Below are 25,575 nucleotides of genomic sequence, written 5' to 3' on the forward strand. Positions count from 1 at the left end.
GCTGCCCAAGGACATAGCTGGGGACATCTCTCTGGACCCCTTGGAACCCCTCTAAAGTCAAGACTTGCCACCCCTAAAATGGCTCCCTTAGTTAAGATATGTGCTTCCCTGCTCTCATATCCACCCTTCCTTTATCCCAACCATCCCATTCCCCCAAGCTCTCCCCATTCTCCCCTTCTCACTTTTCTCTCCCCATCTCCCCTTTCCCCTATCCCACCCCAACCCCCAGTTCCCATTTTTTGCCCAGCAATCTTGTCTACTTCCAATATCCAGGAGGATAACTTTATGTTTTTCTTTGGGTTCACCTTCTTATTTAGCTTCTCTGAGATCGCAAATTATAGGCTCAATGTCCTTTATTTATGGCTAAAAACCAATTATGAGTGAGTACATCCCATGTTCATCTTTTTGGGTCTGGGTTACCTCACTCAGGATAGTGTTTTCTATTTCCATCCATTTGCATGCAAAATTCAAGAAGTCATTGTTTTTAACCGCTGAGTAGTACTCTAATATGTATATATTCCACACTTTCTTCATCTATTTTTCCATTGAAGGGCATCTAGGTTGTTTCCAGGTTCTGGCTATTACAAATAATGCTGTTATGAACATAGTTGAACAAATACTTTTGTAGTATGATAGGGCATCTCTTGGGTATATTCCCAAAAGTGGTATTGCTGGGTCCTGGGGTAGATTGATCCCAAATTTCCTGAGAAACCGCCACACTGCTTTCCAAAGTGGTTGCACAAGTTTGCATTCCCACCAGCAATGGATAAGTGTACCCCTTACTCCACATCCTCTCCAGCAAAGGCTATCATTGGTGTTTTTGATTCTAGCCATTCTGACAGGTGTAAGATGGTATCTCAAAGTTGTTTTGATTTGCATTTCCCTGATCGCTAAGGAGGTTGAGCATGACTTTAAGTGTCTTTTGGCCATTTGAACTTTTTTTTTTTTTTTTGGATTTTTTTAAGACAGGGTTTCTCTGTAGTTGTTGGTGCCTGTCCTGGAACTAGATCTTGTAGACCAGGCTGGCCTCGAACTCACAGAGATCCGCCTGCCTCTGCCTCCCGAGTGCTGGGATTAAAGGCGTGCGCCACCACCGCCTGGCTTTGAACTTCTTCTGTTGAGAATTCTCTGTCCAGTTCAGTGCCCCATTATTTAATTGGATTAATTAGCATTTTAAAGTCTAGTTTCTTGAATTCTTTATATATTTTGGAGATCAGACCTTTGTCTGTTGTGTGGTTGGTGAAGATCTTCTCCCAGTCAGTGGGTTGCCTTTTTGTCTTAGTGACAGTGTCCTTTGCTTTACGGAAGCTTCTCAGTTTCAGGCAGTCCCATTTATTCAATGTTGCCCTTAATGTCTGTGCTGCTGGGGTTATATGTAGGAAGTGGTCTCCTGTGCCCATATGTTGTAGAGTACTTCCCACTTTCTCTTCTATCAGGTTCAGTGTGTTCGGACTGATATTGAAGTCTTTAATCCATTTGGACTTGAGTTTTGTGCATGGTGATAGATATGGATCTATTTTCATTCTTCTACAGGTTGATAACCAGTTCTGCCAGGACCATTTGTTGAAGATGCTCTCTTTCTTCCATTGTATACTTTTAGCTCCTTTATCGAAAATCAGGTGTTCATAGGTTTGTGGGTTAAAATCCGGGTCTTCTATTCGATTCCATTGGTTGACTTCTCTGTTTTTATGCCAATACCAAGCTGTTTTCAATACTGTATCTCTGTAATAGAGTTTGAGATCAGGGATGGTAATGCCTCCAGACGTTCTTTTATTGTATAAGATTGTTTTGGCTAGGGGCTGGAGAGATGGCTCGGAGGTTAAGAGCACTGATTGTTCTTCCAGAGGTCCTGAGTTCAATTCCCAGCAACCACATGGTGGCTCACAACCATCTGTAATGAGATCTGGTGCCCTCTTCTGGCCTGCAGGCAGACATGCAGACAGAACACTGTAAGCAAAATAAATAAATAAATCTTAAAAAAAAAGAGATTGTTTTGGCTATCCTGGGTTTTTTGTTTTTCCATATAAAGTTGATTATTGTCCTCTCAAGGTCTGTGAAGAATTTTGATGGGATTTTGATGGGGATTGCATTGAATCTATAGATTGCTTTTGGGAGAATTGCCATTTTTACTATGTTGATCCTCCCAATCCAAGAGCAAGGGAGGTCCTTCCATTTTCTGGTGTCCTCTTCAATTTCTTTCTTCAAAGACTTAAAGTTCTTGTCAAATAGATCTTTCACTTCCTTGGTCAGAGTTACCCCAAGATATTTTATGCTATTTGTGTCTATCGTGAAAGGTGATGCTTCTCTGATTTCCCTCTCTGCATCCTTATCCTTAGTGTATAGGAGGGCAACTGGTTTTTTGGAGTTGATCTTGTATCCTGCCACATTACTAAAGGTGTTTATCAGCTGTAGGAGTTCTTTGGTAGAGTTTTTGGGCTCGCTTATGTATACTATCATATCATCTGCAAATAACGAAAGTTTAACTTCTTCCTTTCCAATTTGAATCCCCTTGATCCCCTTGATCCCCTTATGTTGTCTTATTGCTATTGCTAGAACTTCAAGCACTATATTGAAGAGGTATGGAGAGAGTGGGCAGCCTTGTCGTGTTCCTGATTTTAGTGGGATGGCTTTGAGTTTCTCTCCATTTAATTTAATTTGATGATAGCTCTTGGCTTGCTGTAAATAGCTTTTATTATATTTAGGTATGACCCTTGTATCCCTAATCTCTCCAAGACCTTTATCATAAAGGGATGTTGAATTTTGTCAAGTGCTTTTTCAGCATCTAATGAAATGATCATATGCTTTTTTCTTTCAGTTTATTTATATGATGGATAACATTGATAGATTTGCGTATGTTGAACAAGCCCTGCATCTCTGGGGTGAAGCCTACTTGATCATAATGGATAATTTTTTTAATGTGTTCTTAGATTTGGTTTGCCAGTATTTTATTGAGAATTTTTGCGTCGATGTTCAGGAGTGAGATTGGCCTGTAATTCTCTTTCTTGGTTGGGTCTTTGTGTGGTTTTGGTATCAGGGTAACTGTAGCTTCATAAAAGGAATTTGGCAATGACTCTTCTGTTTCTATATTGTGAAATATTTTAAGGAGTATAGGTATTAGCTCTTCTTGGAAGTTCTGGTAGAATTCTGCATTGAAACCGTCTGGTCCTGGGCTTTTTTTTGGAAGGAAGGTTTTTTTATAACAGTTTCTAATTCTTCGCGACTAACAGGTCTATTTAGATTGTTCACCTGGTCTTGGTTTAACTTTGTATATGGTACTTATACAGGAGTGATTCTTGTAACAAATCAGAGATGTCTGTTGACAGGAGGTTAGAGACCACAGAGTAGGATGTGAGATGGAGAATGGGGGAGACAGCAAGGTCAGGAGGAGAAAAGTCACACTTAAGAAACAAAGCTCAGAAAGAGGGATTGATATGGTACCCAACAGAAAATAGAGGCATTCTAGGTGATAGGAGGTACTTAAGCTAAGAAATGAAACTCAATGCTTGGTGGCTCATTTTTTTTTCATTATGTGTATGTGGTGGCGAGTATGTACATATGAGTGCAGATGCCTTTGGAGGCCAGAAGCACTGAATCCCCTGGAGCAGGAATGACAGGTAGTTGGAAGCTAGCTGACATGAATTTTGGGATTCATACTTAGATCCTCTGCTTTTAACCACTGAGTTGTCTCTCCAGCTCCTGTTCTCTCTCTCTCTCTCTCTCTCTCTCTCTCTCTCTCTCTCTCTCTCTCTCTCTCTCTCTGTTTTGTTTTTTAAACATGATTTCTCTGTAGCTTTGGAGCCTGTCGTAGAACTAGCTCTTATAGCCCAGGCTGGCCTCGAACTCACAGAGATCTGCCTGCCTCTGCCTCCCGAGTGCTGGGATTAAAGGCATGCACCACCACTGCCCGACTTTAGCTCCTTTTCTTAATACATGTTACTGAGATGTGATGAACAGACCTTACAATTCAGCCTTTTAAAAAATATACCTCAGCTGGGCGGTGGTGGATCTCTATGAGTTCAAGGCCAGCCTGATCTAAAAGAGCTAGTTCCAGGACAGGCTCCAAATCTACAGAGTAATCCTGTCTCAAAAAAAAAAAAAATATACACACACACACACCTCAAGTCAAGTGATGATATATATCAGGTTTTTTTTTTAACAATTGTGCAATCATCACCACTATCTAAGTCCAGAACATTTTGATTACCTCTAAAGGAAATTCCATATCCATTATCAGTCACTCCTAATCCTCAATCAATTCCTGGCACCCTCTAATCTGCCTTTTATCTCTATGAATTTGCTTATTCCAGACATTACATAAAAATGGAATCATATGATATATGACCTTTGCTGTCTGGCTTCTTTCAGTGAGCATAATTGTTTCAAGGTTCATCTATGTTGGAAGTGAACCAGGCCTTCGTTCCCTATTATGACTGACTAATATTTCACTGTACACATATACCACAATTTCTTTTCTCTCTGTTCTTTTGAGACAGACATGTGCCATCACATCTGGCCTATTATAATTGTTTTTTAACTATATATTCATTGTGTGTAGCAAAAATTTCATAATGACATGTTTGCTTGTTTGTTTTTCTTTTTTTCTTTCTTTCTTTTTTGTTTGTTTTTCAAAATAGGGTTTCTGTGTATAGCTTTGGTGCCTGTACTGGAATTCACTCTGCAACCCAGGCTGGCTTTGAACTCACAAAGATCTACCTCTTCAGCCTCCCGAGTGCTGGAATTACAGGCGTGCACCACCACCACTGCCTGGCTTTGTTTATTTTTTTAAGACAGGGTCTGACTATGTAGCTCTGGCTATCCTAGAACTCAATATATAGACCAGGTTAGCCTCTGCCTCCCAAATGCTAGGATAAAAGGCATGTACCACTACTATGTTCAGCTTTCTTTCTTATTTTGTTTGTTTGGTTTTTGAGACAGAGTTTCTCTGTGTAGGTTTGGAGCCTGTCCTGGAATTTGCTCATTATACCAGGCTGGCCTCAAACTCAAGAGATCCTCCTGCTTCTGCCTCCAGAATGCTGGGATTAAAGATGTGAGCTATCACTGCGCAGCTACACTCAGCTTAGTATGATGATCTCCAGTTCTATCCATTTTCTTTATAGCTAAATAAAACTCCATTGTGTATAATGTATCACATTTTCATTATTTATTCATCTATTGATGAACATCTAGGCTGGTTGCATTTCTTTGCTATTGTGAATAGCGCAGCAGTAAACATGGATATGCAAGTATTTCTGTGGTAGGACTAAGAGTCCTTTAGGTGTTTGTCCAGGAATGGTACACATAGGTCATATGGAAGTTCTGTTTTCAGTTTTTTGAGGATCCTCCACAGTGATTGACATAGCAGCTCTACCCATTTACATTCCTGCACAAAAAAAGAAAAGAGGTTCACCTTGCCGGGCGGTGGTGGCGGACGCCTTTAATCCCAGCACTCGGGAGGCAGAGGCAGGTGGATCTCTGTGAGTTCGAGACCAGCCTGGTCTACAAGAGCTAGTTCCAGGACAGGCTCCAAAACCACAAAGAAACCCTGTCTTGAAAAACCAAAAAAAAAAAAAAAAAAAAAAAAGAGGTTCACCTTTCCGTACATCTTCCCAGCATTTCTTTTTTTTTTTTTTTTCTAGACAGGGTTTCTCTGTAGCTTTGGAGCCTGTCCTGGAACTAGCTCTTGTAGACCAGGCTGGTCTCGAACTCACAGAGATCCACCTGTCTCTGCCTCCCAAGTGCTGGGATTAAAGGCGTACACAACACCGCCCGGCCTTCCCAGCATTTCTTATCATTCCTTTTTAAATTTATTTTTGGTTTTTGAATTTGCACTAGAGATCAGGTCTATATTCCTAGGTCCTATGGTAATTCACTGTTTAGCTTTGTAAGGAACTGCCAAGTGCTTTTCCATTTTATCTCCTTGCAGACATGGGTGGGGGTCCCACTTCTCGCCTGACCAATGTCTGCTCTTACCTCCCTTTGTTCCAGCTTCCCTGATTAGGATGACATTTATTTATTTATTTATTATGGTAGTAAGATGGGAAAGTACACATGTTACTACACACATATAGAGGTCAGAAGATAACTTTTTGTAGTTAGTTCCCATACAGATCCTGGGGATCAAACTCAGGTCATCAGGCTTGGTGGCAAGCATCTTTACTAGCTGAGCCACCTCACCAACCCACTTTATTGCTCTTTATGTAGCTTTGATTTTTTTGAGAAAATGTTTCATACTATATAGCTCAGGTTGGCCCTGAACTTGTGGCAGTCCTCTTCCCTCAGCCTTCAGACAACTGAGATTATAGGTGTGACTACCACACCTGGCATATATAGCTTTGTGAACTCAAGATCCTCCTGCCTCCACAACCCAGATGCTAAGTTGCTCTGGGCTAAGAAAAGTTTTAGAGGACTACCTTTACTAGCCATGTGGTTTACAAGTATTCTTTCCCAGTCTGTATGTTGCCTTTGCCCTTTGCTGATGATGTCCCACAGTATTCAAAAGTATTTATTTTGAAGTTCAGGTTGATCTGCTTTTCTTTTATTGCTTGTGTTTCTAGTCTCATAGCCAAGAAATAAAATCCAAGAGCAACCGCAACTGACAAAGGTCTGATCTCCAAAATATATAGAGAACTCAAGAAACTAGACCATAAAAGACTAATCAACCCAATTATAAAATGGGGCACTGAGCTGAACAGAGAATTCTCAACAGAAGAAGTTCAAGTGGCCAAAAGACACTTAAGGTCATGCTCAACTTCCTTAGCGATCAGGGAAATGCAAATCAAGTCAACTTTAAGATACCATCTTACACCTGTTAGAATGGCCAAAATAAAAAACACCAAGGATAGCCTTTGCTGGAGAGGTTGTGGAGAAAGGGGTACACTCATCCATTGCTGGTGGGAATGCAAACTTGTGCAACCACTTTGGAAAGCAGTGTGGCGGTTTCTCAGGAAATTCGGGATCAACCTACCCCTGGACCCAGCAATACCACTCTTGGGAATATACCCAAGAGAGGCCTTATCATACAACAAAAGTATATGCTCTACTATGTTCATAGCAGCATTGTGTGTAATAGCCAGAACCTGGAAACAACCTAGATGCCCTTCAATGGAAGAATAGATGAAGAATGGAATATATACATATTAGAGTACTACTCAGCAGTAAAAAACAAGGACTTCTTGAATTTTGCATGCAAATGGATGGAAATAGAAAACACTATCCTGAGTGAGGTAACCCAGACCCAAAAAGAGGAACATGGGATGTACTCACTCATATTTGGTTTCTAGCCATAAACAAAGGACATTGAGCCTATAATTAGTGATCCGAGAGAAGCTAAATAAGGAGAACCCAAAGAAAAACATATAGGCATCCTCCTGAATATTAACCTTCATCAGGCAATGAAAGGAGACAGAGACAGAGACCCACATTGGAGCACCGGACAGAAATCTCAAGGTCCAAATCAGGAGCAGAAGGAGAGAGAGCACGAGCAAGGAACTCAGGACCATGAGGGGTGCACCCACACACTGAGAGAATGGGGATGTTCTATCGGGAACTCACCAAGGCCAGCTGGCCTGGGTCTGAAAAAGCCTGGGATAAAACCGGACTCTCTGAAGATAGCGGACAGTGAGGACTACTGAGAACTCAAGATCAATGGCAGTGGGGTTTTTGATCCTACTGCACGTACTGGCTTTGTGGGAGCCTAGGCAGTTTGGATGCTCACCTTATGAGACCTGGATAGAGGTGGGTGGTCCTTGGACTTCCCACAGGGCAGGGAACCCTGATTGTTCTTTGGGCTGACGAGGGAGGGGGACTTGATTGGGGGAGAGGGAGGGAAATGGGAGGCGGTAGCGGGAAAGAGACAGAAATCTTTAATAAAGAAATAAAGAAATAAAGAAAAAAAATCCAAGAGCAAGTTTTACCCATTTTTTCCTTTGAGTCAGTTTTCATTTATGCTGTGAGAACATATGTGCTTCTATTACATCTGCCTGTCATAACATGGTATGCACAATGCTTATCTTTCCATGGTGGGCCTTGACTTTCCACTTTCTGTTCTGCTCCCAACCTTGGCTTATAGACTCAGAAGCCATGAAGAAGGCAGCCTTAGAAATGAAGGAGGAGGAGCTGGTCAGTGAGCGCACAGAAGCCTTCACCATTGCCCGAAACCTCCTCACAGCTGCTGCAGATGCCACTGAGAGGATCATGTCATCCTACAAGGAGGTAACCCCAGTGTAGCTCCCACCCTGCCCACTTTCCCATTCCCAAACTGGTTGGGGTTGAGCCCATGTCAACCTCCTTATAGGTGACAGAGCTGGCTGGCTACACAGCCAGGGTGTACGAGATGTTCCAGGTTTTTGAAGATGTCCAACACTGTCGTTTTAAGAGGACTGGGGATCTAGAGGAGGCTCAGGCTAGGCCTGGGGCCATGGTACGGTCTGGTGTCCGTGTAGAGGGGCCCTTGAAGATTCAAGGTAAGGTACCCTCTGTGTAAAGTGCTTCCTCTGCCTTCCTACCCATTGTTTTGTCTCTTCACATTACCACCCCAACATTCAAGCAGCCCTGTATACCCTGTCACATCCACTTAGCACTCATTGCCAGAAAGGTCATTGAAGACTAAGTCACTTGGGAGGGGACTGGCCTAGCAGCCTGCCTTCTCCAACTACTGACCACCAGTTCAGCTGCTGACACACCCTCCCAAGAGTGTTGGTTTGGATCACCAGTTAAGACAGAGGGGGTTCTGGACTCTCAATGCTGGATATCACACACCCACACAAGGCAAACAGATAAATCAAGGCAGTGAGTGAGGGACAGGGGTGTAGTTCAGTGGTAGAGTACTTGCCTAACATGTATGAGACCTTGGGTTCATTTCCCAGCATTGCAATAAAAAAAAAGGGCATTGCATGGCTAGTAATATAGCTCCATGTTTGCCTAGCATACACAAGGCCCTCAATTCAATCCCTACTGCCACATAAAGCACACATGATAGTGTCAAAGTCAGCATTCTGTCTAAAATTAAATAAATGAATAAGTAAATAAATAAAATATTTATATTCATAAGTGAGGGCTAATGCCTGTAATCCCAGTACTTGGGAGACTGAGGCAGGATTGCTGCATATTCAAGGCCAGTGAGGGCTATAGTATAAGACCCTGTTTCAAAAAGAAACAAAAGAAAAAGAAAGTCAAGGTAAAGCACAAGCACAAAAGAAAGTCCACCCAGCTGCCAGTTCACAGGAGTCAGGGCACTGCAACAGAGGAGCCCAGACATTGAAGCTCACCTTACAATATTGCCAAGAGAGGTTGTCACAGGGCAAGACTACCTACTCAAGCTGGGCAGTGGAGGCAGAGGCAGGCTCTGTGAGCTCAAGGCCAGCCTGGTCTACAAGAGCTAGTTCCAGCCGGGCGGTGGTCGCGCACGCCTTTAATCCCAGCACTCGGGAGGCAGAGGCAGGCGGATCTCTGTGAGTTCGAGACCAGCCTGGTCTACAGAGCTAGTTCCAGGACAGCTCCAAAGCTACAGAGAAACCCTGTCTCGGGGAAAAAAAAAAAGAAAGAAAGAAGGAAGGAAGGAAGGAAGAAAAGAAAGAAAGAAAGAGAAAAGAAAAAACTACCAACTCAATGCCTTGGGTTCCAGAGGACCAAAAGGAGGCAACTGAGGGCATACTACTTGACTCTGGGGTTATTAACTTGTTGGAAAACCTCTGTTTTTGCATAGGCCCTGTATCACACCATTCTATTTAAGAACCCAGGGCCTATTATTGAGGTAGATTAAGCCTGTGCCAAGGGAGAAGGGATGAGCATCAGGGCATAGGAAAGCAGAAAAATGCTGTGTTCCTATCCTTCCATGTTCTCTACAGGCCAAGTGGTGGATGTGGAGCAGGGGATCATCTGTGAGAACATCCCTATCATCACACCCACAGGAGAGGTGGTGGTGGCCAGCCTCAACATCAGGGTAGGTCAAGTGGAGGAGCATACCCAACCTGAAGTACTAACCAGTCTAAGCCAAGTAGCTGGGGACAGGTTATCTGGCCACCTGCATCTGTGAACTGTAGCCCTTGGCATCTTGCTTAGCTATCAGTGGTGGTGTTGTTCTCGGGTCTACGTGGAAGATGGGCCAAGATCAAGCTGAGAGACCAACCCGAATCTGACCTTGAGTTCTGAAGTAATAGCAGGGGGAGTACTGATAAAAGACACTAACAATTACCAGGATTGTCCAAGGGTTACCAAAGTGTTTCTGGTTTGATCATTTGCTCTTCCCACAAGGCTTCCCTGAACTATGAGCTATTAGAAACCAAAGATAAATCAGAGAGTGGGCTGCCCTCAAAAATTACCCACTGCTTGGTATGGTGGTGCACACCTTTAATCCCAGCACTCAGAAGGCAGAGGCAGGAGGATCTCTGTGAGTTTGAGGCCAGCCTGGGCTACAGAGTGAGTTCTAAGAGTTTTTAGGCAGGTGGTGATGGCACACACCTTTAATCCTAGCACTCAGGAGGCAGAGGCAGGTAGATCTCTGTGAGTTCAAGGCCAGCCTGATCTACAGAGTGAGTTCCAGAAAAGGCTCCAAAGCTACAGAGAAACCTTGTCTTGAAAAAACAAAAAAATAAAAAATAAAATAAAATAAAAATAAGAGCCACCAAAGGGTGATAATCATTTCATGAGAGGAAGCCCAGTAAAGCTTTTCCTCAAAGCATAGGTAGGCACAACTGGAGTTAGGGGCTGAGAGACAAAGGGACCTGGGCCTGCCTTGTCAACAAGGGAGGAATCTGGAAAGATGCAAGAGGAAGTGGAATATCAGCTCTTGGCCTTCACTGAGGGGTTGAGCCTGAAGAAGAGCAAGATCCTAGAAAGCCAGTTGAGGCAATGTACAGAATATGTCTCTTCTCTACACAGTATAACATAGTGGTGTGGTCCCTGATGGACCCGAGGTAGGTAGTTTCCTGGTGCCCAAAAATCCAAGATGCTGCAGCCTGGGTGAGTAGATTGCACCTGAGTTGAGAACAAGGCTACCAAGGAATCTGGTGGAAGAGTGGGTCAGGGGCCCTGAGGGAGCCTGAAACCCTCTTGCCACTCTTGTCCTTCAGAACCAAGTGCCTATGCTGGTGAGTATCCTGGGGCCTAAACAAGCCCCTTGGATTGAGCAGCACTATCACCAGAAATGAACTCCTTCCATATTCTGGAGGCCAGAAGTCTAGCTTCAAGGGGTAAGATGGTTTCTTTTTGGAGGAAATGTGCACCCCAGGCCTTGCCTGACTTCTGGTTTAGACAGTCCTTAATATTCCTGGGTTTTTGCTGTATCTCCCTACTCTCTGCCTCTATCCTCACACACATACACACCCCTCTGTGTGTGTCTATTTGAATCTTACCTTTTGTAAGGACTTCAGTCATGTTGGATTTAGCTCACTCCCCCTCCAGTGTGTCTTAGTGTCCATTTAGCTAATTTCATGTGCAATGCAGTTTCCACTCTGAGACAGTAGGACATAGGACTTCAGATAAATCCAGGGTGCACAGGTCAACCTATCACATTGCTCAAGGTAAATCAAAGGCCAGAACCTGGATCGTCCTGGGAGCCCTGTGCTATAACACCCTTATCACTTGCAGATAAGGAAATGCCCACACTGAAAGAAGGAAGGGACTGAGGATGGTAGTGCTGGGGATGGCCATGCCACGTCTGCTGTGCAGTGCTATGTCTCCTTTGTGACCCAGTCTCTCTGCCTAGCTAGCAGTGGCACTAAATGAACTAACCCCTCCTTCCTGCCACGGCTGCCAGTACTCCATTGCTCTGGGGCCTAAAGGCCAATATGGCCCCTGTGTTTGGCTTGTGTTATCCAGCATGTTAGGGCCTTAGGGGACAGAACTAAGTCTTGTCCATTCCTCTATATGCTAGACCTGGCATTCAACTGAAGCTCTGCATACTGGACCCCATCTCTGTTGCCTTATAGTCACTTGCCAAGAAATCAAGAATGGCTGGGTGGCTAGGGTTGGTGGTTCACGCCTTTAATCCGAGCACTTGGGAGGCAGAGACAGATGGATCTCAGTGAGTTCTAGGCCAGCCTGATCTACAGAGTAAGTTCCTGGACAGGCTCCAAAGCTTCAGAGACACCCTCTCTCAACAACAAAAAAGAAGAAAAAAAAAGAATGGGCTTGGTGACACACACTTAAAATCCTTGCCCTTGGGATTCTAAGGCAGGAAAACTGAGTTCCAGACCAGCCTAGGCAACAGCAAGACCCTTCCTACCTGCCAGCCTTGTATAGTAAAGGAATCTAGCTTGCTTGCTTTTCTTCATTCCTATCTTACTTGCTTCCTTCCTTCCTTTCTTTTTTGAGACAGGATCTGGTGTAGCTCAAGTTGGCCTTGAACTTATTGTGTAGCCAAGGATTTAAGTTGAATTGAACTTGAATTTATGATCTTCCCGTTTCTATCTTTCAAGTTCTGGCATTACAAGCATACATGGTTTATATGTTTATTTATTTACTTATTTTGGTTTTTCGAGACAGGGTTTCTCTGTGGCTTTGGAGCCTGTCCTGGAACTAGCTCTGGCCTCGAACTCACAGAGATCCGCCTGCCTCTGCCTCCTGAGTGCTAGGATTAAAGGTGTGTGCCATCACCACCTGCCTAAAAACTCTTAGAACTCACTCTGTAGCCCAGGCTGGCCTCAAACTCACAGAGATCCTCCTGCCTCTGCCTTCTGAGTGCTGGGATTAAAGGTGTGCACCACCATACCAAGCAGTGGGTAATTTTTGAGGGCAGCCCACTCTCTGATTTATCTTTGGTTTCTAATAGCTCATAGTTCAGGGAAGCCTTGTGGGAAGAGCAAATGATCAAACCAGAAACACTTTGGTAACCCTTGGACAATCCTGGTAATTGTTAGTGTCTTTTATCAGTACTCCCCCTGCTATTACTTCAGAACTCAAGGTCAGATTCGGGTTGGTCTCTCAGCTTGATCTTGGCCCATCTTCCACGTAGACCCGAGAACAACACCACCACTGATAGCTAAGCAAGATGCCAAGGGCTACAGTTCTGAGTGCTGGGATTAAAGGCGTGCGCCACCATCGCCCGGCTCATACATGGTTTATATGGTACTGAAGATTGAACCCATGGTCTGTGTATGCTCAGCAAGCACCCTGCCAACTGAGCTGCATCCCCATCCCAGATGTAGAAAGTGTTATGAGACTGGGAAGGAGGTCACAGTGATTCCGGGTATGGGGAAAGAGACTGAAGCTCTGGATGCCATGCCCTGATTCTTCCACAGGTGGAAGAAGGCATGCACTTGCTCATCACAGGCCCCAATGGCTGCGGCAAGAGCTCACTGTTCCGAATCCTTGGTGGACTCTGGCCCACATACAGTGGTGTACTCTATAAGCCCCCACCTCAGCGCATGTTCTATATCCCTCAGAGGTGAGTTAACCCATTTTCTGTGTCTTCCCCCACCTTTTCCCATCTGTGCAGTGGGAGAGTACGCTTCTCAGGAGAGGATGCCAAGATATTACACCAGATCCCAATAGTCATCTAGTCCTGTCCGTTTTAGATTGGGATGGTGGGTCTTACACTCATGTCCACAAATAACGATGATACACATACTTGTGTCCATGCACACATGTGAATATATGGACATGTTAGCTGGGCAAGTGCCTGGGTGTGGTATATCAGCGGTTGAAAAGCTCTGTGGCCAGGGCCACTCTGGACGCACAGAGCACTACTGGGAAACAGGGCCACCTTGCCCTAGTGGACATGCGGCTTTCCCACAGGCCATACATGTCTGTGGGCTCCCTGCGCGACCAAGTGATCTATCCCGATTCTGCGGAGGATATGCGGAGGAAGGGTTGTTCGGAGCAGCAACTGGAAGCCATCTTGGCCATCGTACATCTTCGCCACATCCTGCAACGGGAGGGAGGTAGGGACAGGGCATGGGGTTACATACCAGTCACCCTTTGTCCTGAGACTTTAATGGGAACCTGTTGCCAACCTACCTCTGGCCTCTTCCCCTATTCCCAGGGGACAAGAGTTACCTCAGCATCCAGGAATTCAAAGTGCCTGCCAGGGAGGAAGGGTAAACAGGTTGCTTGGGTGCCAAAAAAGGAGATTTGTAGAAGAGCACTTGCCTCATTGGTTACCTAGAGACCCTCTGTCAAAGAAAAAGAACAACAACAACAGCCTAGGACCTTGGATGGTTACCTTGTTGGGGAGCTAGATGGCAACAGGACAGGCTGCAATTTGGGCTTGGGATACAAAGATATTGGCTGCCTCTGTGAGGTACTGAAAGCTCTGAGGCTTTAAGAACCAACTAACAGAGACGTTTTCCATTTGAACAAGCTGACCCTTCTGTGGGTAGGGTAAGATGACCAGCCAGGTATATGCTTCCTTGCACAGAAGCTTGGGATGTGAATGGAGAGCAGAACCAATGGGTGACTCCGAGGAAAGCCCCAAGAGGGAGGGACAAATGGCAAGAGAAAGTGTTTTTGAGAAGAGAAAGCTTATTGAGGGACATCTCCTATAGTGCCCTGTGGTTGCCTTGAATGACTACTACCTATGGCCAAGTATTGCAACATCTTAGCATTGAATTCAACTCTGAATAACAGTACCATGCTAATCCCCATAGGCTATAGGATGGAGGAAATGGTGACGGACAAAGACAAAGGATATTTACCTTGGTAGTACATGTATGACAGTGGCTAGAACTAACACCTTGGTTACCCTTCACAAGAGGGCAAAGCTAAAATGTTCCACATGCCCTAAGGAAACATAGGATGGATGACAGGAGAGGAGATGTCACTTCTCCCACTCAGTCCTGCCACATCACCCTCCTCACATGCTCACTCATTCCTCTATGCCAGCTTAGTGGCATCAGTCCATGAGTTGTGGCCCAATTCTTCTAGTGAGGGGCCTCTGTTCTGAGGAGAATACTCTAACATCTCTGGGGTTCTTTGCCCTCAACATCTGCTGTCTGCAGAGGTCAGTGTTGGCAGGTTCTTTATTGGCAACCCATTAGGTGTCCTGGGGCTGCCATGACTAAGTGCCACAGACTCACAAGCTGCAACAGAGACCTTTGTTTTCTGGCATTCTGGAGATATATTTGGGTGTGAGACAAAACCAGCTCCTTCAGAGACTATGAGGAAGGACACACTAAGGGACTCTGCTCAGATGATAGCCAGCCAACTTCTTCTTTTTTTTTTTTTTGCCAGCCAACTTTTTTTTTTTTTTTTTTTGGTTTTTCGAGACAGGGTTTCTCTGTAGCTTTGCCAGCCAACTTCTTACTGTGTGTCTTCACATCATCTTTCCTCTGTACATGTCTCTGTGTTTAGATGTCCATTTTTTATAAAGGCAACAGTCACACTGGGTTAGGGTCTACCCTCTTGACCTCAATCTGAGCACAATTGAAAAGACCCTCTCTCCAAATCCTGCTGGGGAGACAGTACTTGTTCCAGATAGTTCAGTTATTAGCATTATAGGCAGATGAGGACGCAGAGCAGAGTCTGCAGGTGGACAAGTTCAGCCAGGATCAAATGTGCCCTGGCTTTCCATCAGCCTCATGCAACCCTGCTCCTACCCTGACTCCCACTGAGTACGTGTGAATTGAGCTGAGCCCCTCACCTCCTGCCCAGGTTGGGAGGCTGTGTGTGACTGGAAGGATGTCCTGTCTGGAGGTGAGAAACAGAGGATCGGCATGGCCCGCATGTTCTACCACAGGTGAGCACTACAGTGCCTTTCATGGACATTCAGTGATTTGGAACCAGGAGAGGGAAAATGGGTGCTCCCAGTAGGAGGAAGATAACTGCATGGAGGAGCCTCGACCCTCCTTCCAGTACAACAGGGCCACAGTTCACAAGTGGCTGGCCACAGGCAGGAAGTTGGACACTGGTGGGTAATCCACAGCTTTCCTCTTCACCCATTCCCACCCTAAGGCCAAAGTATGCCCTCCTGGATGAGTGCACTAGTGCTGTGAGCATTGATGTGGAAGGCAAGATCTTCCAAGCAGCCAAAGATGCTGGTATCGCCCTACTGTCCATCACTCATCGGCCCTCCCTATGGTAGGTGTTCTTGGAGTTATGGGTGGGGGCTGCCTGCCACCTGAGCTGGGAAAGCAGCTGTGACAGCCTTCCATCTCTCCTTTTCAGGAAGTACCACACACACTTGCTGCAGTTTGATGGGGAGGGAGGATGGAAATTTGAGAAGCTGGACTCTGCAACCCGCCTAAGCCTGACTGAAGAGAAGCAGCGCCTGGAGCAGCAGCTGGCAGGCATCCCCAAGATGCAGGGGCGCCTTCAGGAGCTCCGCCAAATCCTTGGCGAGGCTGCAGCCCCAGTTCAGCCCCTGGTCCCAGGTGTCCCCACTTGATTGGGGACCTTGTCCCCAGTCCCCACCCTTCTTCAGGCTCTCGGATCATATGAAGGAAATTGCAGTTCCCACCCTCCTCTCACTGCCCTGCATGCCTTCCCTGTCCCAAGCCTCCTAACCAATTGCCTGCCTTCCCTGAAGACCCCACTCTTGAGCAAGTCGATATGAATGAGGACACTCTGCTTCTTCCTGCCCCCATCTTGCCTTCATCATGAGGTCTGCTCCATGAACTGTGCCATGATAAGGCAATGTGTCCTTTACTTTTCTCTAGGAAGGGGTGGAGGGTTTGGAAGGCCCCAGTTCTGACCCTACACCAGTATGCCTGAGCCATAGGAAGTAAACAGGAGCTGTCCCCTTATTGCCAGCAGCCAGAATGTGTGGCAAGTCTGGTAGTTGTGAGCCACATCCCTCCCAAGTCCTCATTGTTCCTTTAATCCATCCCTTTGTTGTCATCCCCTAGGGTGGACAGCCAAAGCCCCTGTCCCACAGGACACCCCTCCCAGCCATGGAAACAGCCAAATGGGACATAGGATCAGACAGGGCCCAAAGCATGTCCTTCCCCATGGTAACCCCCAGAAGGGCATAGTGTTCCTTCTGAGCCATGAGAAAAATGAAGCCCTGGCCTTCCCACTCCTCCACCTTCTACAACCTAATTTATTAAACTCCAAGTTTATAGCTGTCTGAATTGCCAACATGAGCACCCTACCAGCACAGGAGGTGACCGGGTGGTTCCTTCAGTCTGCCCAGCCTCTGGTGCCAAACCTGACCCCTCACCAGCCTATACTGCCAGTTGCCACTGGGGGTGCCCTCTGCCAGCTAGGCAGGAGTGAGGGCACAATGTTCCCAGCTCAGTGCCAAAGATGGGTCATAGGAGGTGCTGTGTCTGTTAAGCCGGCCCTCAACAAGTGGGATACCCCCCCCCACACTGCCGCTGTGTGCCTTTCCTGGGCCCTCAGCCCTCTGACTGGGTGCCCCCTCGGTCCTCTCAAGTAAAAACCTCTGGAAAGTACACTCCTGCCTCCTGGACTTGGTGTCTGGTAGAAGTTCTAAGGGAGTAAGCTGGGCATGGTGTTGTATACCTTAACCCTGTACTTGGGAATTAGAGGCAGGTGGATTTCTGAGTTCAAGGCCAGCCAGGTCCACATAATGAGTTCCAGGACAGCCAGGGTTACATAGCAAAACCCTGCCTCAAGAAACAAGCCCCAGCCCTCAGGAGACAAAGGCAGATCTCAGTAAGTTGAAGGCCAGCCTGGTCTAAGGAGGAGAGTTCCAGGACAGTCAGGGCTGTTACACAGATAAACCCCATCTCAATACCCACTCCCCCACACACAACCCAAAAACTTCTGGGGAGAGATCAGAATGTTGGCTGGAGAAAATGGTCAGCTGCTAATCCCATGGGGCACAAAGACAAAAGCTGATTCAGTCAGTATTCTCTGCTTATACCTTCTGTGCACTAGGGAGGTAGAGCTGACAATCATTGCTCTAGTATACCACCTGACTTTGAGCCCGTGCTGGAAAACAGGGACATCTGCCTAGTCCCAGACGGAGAAGTGCAATGCTATAGAAAGTCAGTGAGCTGCCAAGGAGGGAAGCCGAGCACTGAGGAAGCCACAGTAAAGAAGTTATTCCTAGATTGTATTGCACCGAACCTTCTAGGAAGAGGGAATAGCTTGTGCAAAGACCCAGAGGTGAGTCCAGTGCAGGGGGAAGGAAAGGCTTGGATTGAGACAAAAGGCCACTGAGGGGACCCATGCAGGATGGGAATGGCCTTGGGGTCTATGTAAAGCAGCTCTACCTCACTAGGGCACAGAAGGTTATTATAAGCAGAGAATACTGACTGAATCAATGCAGCTGTGTGTGGACTCTTGCTAGGAATGGGGTGGGGGTGCTGTGGGCAGCTCTAGTAAAGCTAAACCGAGTTCACGTCCTGCCCAGCATTTCCCACCCTCATGTCATAACAAAAGAGCCAAGAACAGCTGTTCAGTCAGAAGCCCATGGTGCAGATGTTTATTATGTAGATTCACAGAAGCCCGAGTGCCCACAGATGGACAAATGTGGCATATCTGTACAGTAGAATATTTTTGGCCATAAAAGGTAGTGAAGCAGTGGCACATGCTACAACATGTACAGACCCTAAAGATCTGATACTGGCAAAGAAACAAGACACAAATGTCTAAGTATTATATGATTGCATTTAAATGAAAGTATCCAAAGCAGACAAATCCATAGCAACACAAAGCAAATGTACAGCTGCCGGGAATGGGGGTGTGTGTGGAAGAATGGATATAGGAAGAGATTGTTTAACTAATACAAGGTTTCTTTGAGGGAAGGTAATGAAAATGTTCTGGAACAACAAAAGTAATAGTTGTGCAATATTGAATATAGAGAAATGGGTAATGGATTAGTAGAACAGTAAATTACCCAGACATGGTGGGTAGCTCAAGTCTATAATCCCAGCACTTAAGCTGTTGAAGGAGGATTGGCACAAGTTTGAGATCGCCTTTGGCTATACAGTGTACTCCAGGTAAACTAGATTCAAGAGTTAGACCCTTTCTAAAAAAAGCCAAAAAGAAAAAAAAAACTAGGTTCATATGATACACAAAAGAGGATTTATAGATAGTAGATGATAGAAGGATGATGATAAAGATGGATGGATAGATAGATGATAGATAGGTAGGTAGGTAGATGATAGAGATAGATAGGTAGAGTTCTAGTTTGCTTTTCTGCTAAACATCCTGATGCACCACACAGTGGTGGTGCATGCTGTTAAACCTAGCATTTGAGAGACATAGGCAGATGGATCTCTGAGTTTGAGCCAGCCTGGTCTACAGAGCAAGTCACTGGACAGCCAGGGTTCCACAGAGAAACCTTGTCTTGACAAACTTAAAAAAATATATTTGGACCAATACAACTTGGGAAGGAAGTATTTATTTGGCCTATACTTCCAAAAGTCAATCATTAAAGGAAGTCAGGACAGGAGATCAAACAGGAATGGGAGTAGAAACCATGGAGAAAAAAGCTGCTTACTGGCTCACTCCCTCTGGCCTATGCTCAGCCGGCTTTCTTTAGAATCCAGCCCTAGGAATGGACCATCCTTTATCAATTAATAATCAAGAAAATGCCCCATTGGCATGCCCACAGGCTAATCTCGCTGAGGTAATCCCCCAAAAGACTCCCTCAGATAACTCTGGGCTGTTAAATTGACAGTTAGTAGGAGAAATAAATATGGGAAGTTATAAAAGACAGTAGATAGCTGATAGTGTCTTAGTGCTCTTTTGCTGGGAAGAAACACCATGACCATGGCAACTCAACTCATAAAGCATTTAATTGGGTCTTGCTTACAGTTTCAGATGCTTAGTTCATTATCATCATGAAGGGGAGCATGATATGTAGGCAGATATAGTGCTGGAGAAGTAGCTGAGAGTTCCACATCCTGGTCCATAGGCAGGTGGTAGCTGGCAGAGAGACAGAGACAGAGACAGAGAGAGAGAGAGAGAGAGAGAGAGAGAGAGAGAGAGAGAGAGAGAGAGAGGAGGGAGAGGGGTGGGGGGTTGGGCCTGGCATGAGCTTTTGAAACCTCAAAGCCCATCTCCAGTGACACACTCCCTCCAACAAGGCCACACCTAATCCTTCTCAAGTAGTACCACTTCCTGGTGACTAAGCATTCAAATATATGAGCCTATGGGGGCCATTCTCATCCAAATAAGCACAGATTATAGGCAGACAGACAGATAGATGATAGATAGATGACAGATAGACAGAGATAGATAAAGGCTGAGAAAGCCAAACAAGCAGGGCCCTTGCCTTGGCAGAAGTCTGAAATCTGGAGGGGAATCTGAGAATTTGGAGAGGCAAGGTGGCCCCTGAGTTTGGGCTGTCTGGGTGTGTAGGGGGTGATAGTACCTTTCTTTCAGGGAGAGGCAGATTAGAAGAAGGATCTGGTTTGGGGAGATAATGTAGTTTCCACAGGATGGAGAAGAAGCCATGAGTAGCGGCCAGTGCAGCTCATGGTGTTCAGCTGAGCAGGATCAGCAGAGGCAGGTGGTAGAAGAAATTGAGGAGTTGAGGTGACTTCAGAAGTTTTGAGCACCTTGAGTGACACATGAGAAATAGATTGATTAGTCTTCGATTCTCCTCCAAACTCTGCCAAAATGACAAATAATTCAGCTATCCAAAGGAATATAGTCACCACAGAAAATAAGGGAAGGACTTAATGGACAGTGTGTAGATGCTCAGCAGTGGGAAGGAGCAATGGCCGATTTAGGAACAGGGCGAACTGAGCAAGTGATGGGAGGCACGAACAGCTGTGTACCCAGCATAAAGGCCACAATCCAAGGCCTCATGAGAAATGAATATGCCAACACCATGATCTTAGACTTCCAACCTGCAGACCTGACTACATACATGGTACTGAAACAAATAATGTTGGGGCTGGAGAGATGGCTCAGACCTTTGACTGTTGTTCAAAGGTCCTGAGTTCAATTCCCGGTAACTACATGATGGCTCACAACCATCTGTAATCTGGCGCCCTCTTCTGGCCTGCAGGCATACATGTATATATAATAAACAAAGTATTTTTTTTAAAAAAGAAACAATGTTACAGACATTCTTTTTTTTTTTTTTTTTTTTGGTTTTTCGAGACAGGGTTTCTCTGTGGCTTTGGAGCCTGTCCTGGAACTAGCTCTGTAGACCAGGCTGGTCTCGAACTCACAGAGATCCGCCTGCCTCTGCCTCCCGAGTGCTGGGATTAAAGGCGTGCGCCACCATCGCCCAGCCTGTTACAGACATTCTTGGGTCCTTATTTTCAGAAGGGGAAAGGCAGTTGCCATGGTGTAAAGACACCTAAGAAATCTGTGGGACCAAGGACTTCCAAGGTCAACAGAACCACCCTTGAGTAGATTAAGGAGAATGTGTGAGGTTGAACTGGGATAGAAAAACAGGAAAATTATGCAGACATGGGAAAGGAAAGAGCCTCTCTCTTGAAAGTCTTATGGGGCCTCTTCCCAGAGGATAATGAAGAATTCCATCTGTAGACCTGCAATTTTCTAAGAATCTCACCAGAAACCTCCTTTACAGGAAAAGGCTTCTGGGGCACGTGGAAGTCATAATACAATTTACAGGACTCAATTCTCTCTTCCTCCATGTAGGTCTGGGGGATCAAACTCAGGTTATCAGGCCCAGCATCAAGCCCACTGCTGTGTCTCGTTGACCCACGTGGCTCTCAGTTTTACCTGCCCAAATTACCTCGAGAGGCACCCTATCATCTCAGTTGTCAAAAAGAGAGGGCTGCAGAGATTGCTCAGCTGTTAAATTCTGTTCTTAGCAACTAAATATGGCTCATAACCATCCTTATTTGATATTCTCTTTTTTTTTAAGATTTATTTATTATGGAGCTGGAGAGATGGCTCAGTGGTTAAGAGCATTACTTGTTCTTCCAAAGGTCCTGAGTTCAAATCCCAGCAACCACATGGTGGCTCACAACCATCTGTAATGAGGTCTGGTGCCCTCTTCTGGCCTGCAGACAGAATATTGTATACATAATAAGTAAATAAATATTTAAAAAAAAGAAGATTTATTTATTATGTGTACAGCATTCCTTCCATGTCTGCCTGCAGGCCAGAAGAGGGCGCCAGATCTCATTATAGATGGCTGTGAGCCACCATGTGGTTGCTGGAAATTGAACTCAGGACCTCTGGAAGAGCAGTCAGTGCTCTTAACCTCTGAGCCATCTCTCCAGCCCCTGATGTCCTCTTCTGACCTTCTCTGGTATCAGGCACATACATGGCACACAGACATACATGCAGGCAACCTACATATACATGAAAAATCTAAGAAAAATTTTAAAAGACAGATGTGAAAGAAAAAATTCTTGGGCTGGAGAGATGGCTCAGCAGTTAAGAGCACTCCCTGCTTTTCCAGAGGACCTGAGCAGAGATAGAGGAAAAAAGAAGGTGGAGTCAGTGAGATGCCATGTAGCTGCTAAAGGAGACAGACACCAGAACCAAACTGGTAAACCACTACCCTCGTGGCGATATATAGAATAATAGAAATGGGTTGATTTAAGATGTAAGATTTAGTTAATAAGAAGTCTAAGCTAAGGCCAGGTGGTGGCAGTGTATGCCTTTAATCCCAGCACTCAGGAGGCAGAGGCAGTCGGATCTCTGTGAGTTCGAGGCCAGCCTGGGCTACAAGAGCTAGTTCCAGGACAGGCAACAAAGCTACAGAGAAACCCTGTCTCAAAAAACCAAAAAAAAAAAAAGAAAGAAAAGATTCCAGTCATGCCGATAGGATATGTTATATATGTTGAAGAGGAGTTGACAAGATCACAAATTGGAGGCCAGCCGGGCTATACCTTGGACCTCAAGAGGCGGCTTAAATGAATAAAGAAAAGTGTTTGCTATCAAATCTAAGGCTAATAAACTGAGTTCAGTTCCCAGAACCCACATGGTAGAAGAAAAGAATTTTGGGTAAGGCCAAGTAGTGCACGCCTTTAATCCCAGCATTTGGGAGGCAGAGGCAGGCGGATCTCTGTGAGTTCAAGGCTAGCCTGGTCTAGGGAGCTAGTTCCAGGACAGGCAGGGCTACACAGAGAAACCCTGTCTTGAAAAAATAGAAAAAAATATAATTTTGTTCTCTGGTTTTCATATCACTCTCTGTGTCTCTGTCTCTCTCTCACACACATATGTACACATGCAAACATGATAAAATAAGAAAAATTGAAAGAGAAAACAAAAAAATCCTTTAAGGGCAAGGGTATGACTGAGGTTAAGAGCACTTAATGCTTTTGCAGAGGACCCAGATTGGGTCCCAGAACCCACATAGCAGCTCACAACCATCTGTAACTCCACCTCCACAGGCTCCAGTGCTCTCTTCTGGCTTCCTTGGGCCCTGCGTGTACATGTTCTGCTTACATACATGAAGATAAACCACTCATACACATAAAATAAAAATAATCTTTAAAAATTAAAAAGTATGCTAATAAATTGGGAAACCTCACAGTAGGAACATGTCTCTGAAAAGATAGTGCTTTTTTGTTTGGTTTGGTTTTGGTTTTGGTTTTTGAGACAGGGTTTCTCTGTAGTTTTGGAGCCTGTCCTGGAACTAGGTCTTATAGACCAGGCTGGTCTCAAACTCACAGAGATCTGCCTGCCTCTGTCTTACGGGTGCTGGGATTAAAAGCCTGCGCCACCAACGCCTTTATCTGAAAAAGATAGTTTATCAAAGACTAAAACTGAAGATAAAGAAGCGTACCTTTTCTTGTGTTGAATGACAGCTACCATACTGATTTCCCATTCTTTTATTGTGGAAGGATATGACTTAAATCAATAACAAAGTATTTTTAAAAAAAAAAAAAACTTGCTGGGGGGGGGGGGGGCTGGAGAGATGGCTCAGTGGTTAAGAGCATTGCCTGCTTCCAAAGGTCCTGAGTTCAATTCCCAGCAACCACATGGTGGCTCACAACCACCTCTTCTGGCGCCCTCTTCTGGCCTTCAGGCATACAGACAGAATATTGTATACATAAAAAATAAATATTAAAAAAAAACTTGCTGGGGCCGGGCGATGGTGGCGCACACCTTTAATCCCAGCACTTGGGAGGCAGAGGCAGGCGGATCTCTGGGAGTTCGAGACCAGCCTGGTCTACAGAGCTAGTTCCAGGATAGGCTCCAAAGCCACAGAGAAACCCTGTCTTGGAAAACCAAAAAAAAAAAAAAAAAAAAAAAACAACTTGCTGGGTGGTGGTGGTGCACGCCTTTAATCCCAGCACTTGGGAGGCAGAGGCAGGTGGATCTCTGTGAGTTTAAGGCCAGCCTGGACTACAAGAACTAGTTCCAGGACAGGAACCAAAAGCTATGGAGAAACCCTGTCTCAAGAAAGAAAGAAGCAAGAAAGAAAATTAAAAGAAAAATAACTAGTGTGGTGGTGCATGCCTTTAAGCCCAACACTCAGGAGGCAGAAGCAGGAGGATCTCTGTGAATTAGAGGCCAGCCTAGTCTATAGAGTGAGTTCCAGGACAGTCAGCACTATATAGTGAGACCCAGTCTCAAATAACAATAATAATAAGAAGGGGGGCTGGAGAGATGGCTCAGTGGTTGAGAGCGCTGTCTGCTCTTCCGGAGGTCCTGAGTTCAATTCCCAGCAACCACATGGTGGCTCCAAACCATCTGTAAAGACATCTGGCGCCGTCCTCTGGCATGTGGGTATAAATGGAGGCAGAAAGTTGTATGCATAATAAATAAATTAAAAAAAATAATAATAAATAAGAAGAAAATTAAAAATATTAACTAAGTATAAAAAGACTGAAGCCAGAATCAGGTGTGTAACTGTAATCAAAGCACCTGGGAGGTGGAAGCAAGAGCATCAGGAATTGGAGGGCAGCATGGGCCATACAGTGAGTTTGAGGCCAGTGTGAAGAACTCAGTAAGAACGTGTCACAAGTGAAAGCAATGGTGGTAGAGCACTTGCCGGCCGTAAATTTGGTGGAAAGAAAAGACAGACAAGGGAAGGAACAATTTAGCTCTAGTCCAGGCTTTGTTCAGAAAAAGACCTGAGGAAGGTAGATCCCTACTATACAATACACACAGCCTGCAGATCTTTTCTAGGCTAGGTAAGTTGTAGGGCAGAAAAGAGGATTGAAAATTTCCCTGGCTTGGCCTCCTGGATTGCTGTTGCTAGGAATATCTGGAGAGCTAGAGTGCTGAGTTAAAGAATGTCAGGTGACTGATAAGCATCTCACACAGCCTTTAGGGGTGGGATCAGTGGGACAAGGAGGGCAAGAATCTAGAAAAACAGGTTACTTTACTTTTGGAAAACAGATTACTTAGTTTTGGGAATTGTCACTGTTTAATAAAAAATGGAGTTTTTTAAATGATGTGGCATTGGTTAACAGCTACTATGCAAGAGGTTCAAGCTCCAGTACCATTTTAAAGAAAAGAGGTGAAAAGGTGTGCTGACATTTTATAATCAGCCTTTGTGAGGCAAAGGCAAGGAAGGTCACAGGTTGAAGGTCAGCCTGGGCAGCTACCAGGTCAATCTGAGTTTCAGAGAAAGAGACCCTGTTTCACTTCCAAATATTTGCCTCAAAGCACCAGAGTTTGTAGTGCAATGTGTGTAAACCCCTAAAACACACACACAAGAACAAAACCAAGAGACACCTCCAAATAATTAAAACGATTCTGGAAAAGCAATCCTGAGTGGGAAAACACTTCTTGGTTTCCAAATGCTGCTGAGTAACATCTATTACAGTGAAGTACTGG

At 45.2% G+C, this 25,575-nt stretch overlaps 1 protein-coding gene across 2 annotated transcripts in view; it reads left to right on the forward strand.

Annotated features, from left to right (window-relative positions):
- Window positions 1–17,318, forward strand: part of LOC121440278 (ATP-binding cassette sub-family D member 1) — a 28,728-nt gene extending 11,410 nt beyond the window's left edge. For both annotated transcript variants that reach the window (XM_041641055.1, XM_041641056.1), the window contains exons 3-10: window positions 8,069–8,211; window positions 8,294–8,462; window positions 9,846–9,940; window positions 13,239–13,384; window positions 13,735–13,880; window positions 15,589–15,673; window positions 15,889–16,014; window positions 16,102–17,318. In XM_041641055.1, the coding sequence (XP_041496989.1) occupies window positions 8,069–8,211; window positions 8,294–8,462; window positions 9,846–9,940; window positions 13,239–13,384; window positions 13,735–13,880; window positions 15,589–15,673; window positions 15,889–16,014; window positions 16,102–16,321 (1,130 nt within the window). In that variant the 3' untranslated portion in view covers window positions 16,322–17,318. The remainder of the gene's footprint in view (window positions 1–8,068; window positions 8,212–8,293; window positions 8,463–9,845; window positions 9,941–13,238; window positions 13,385–13,734; window positions 13,881–15,588; window positions 15,674–15,888; window positions 16,015–16,101) is intronic.
- Window positions 17,319–25,575: the final 8,257 nt, after the last annotated feature.

This window comes from Microtus oregoni, unplaced genomic scaffold (assembly GCF_018167655.1).
Source record: "Microtus oregoni isolate MIOR12 unplaced genomic scaffold, Mior012 000067F_001, whole genome shotgun sequence".
Classification (NCBI taxonomy): domain Eukaryota; kingdom Metazoa; phylum Chordata; class Mammalia; order Rodentia; family Cricetidae; genus Microtus; species Microtus oregoni.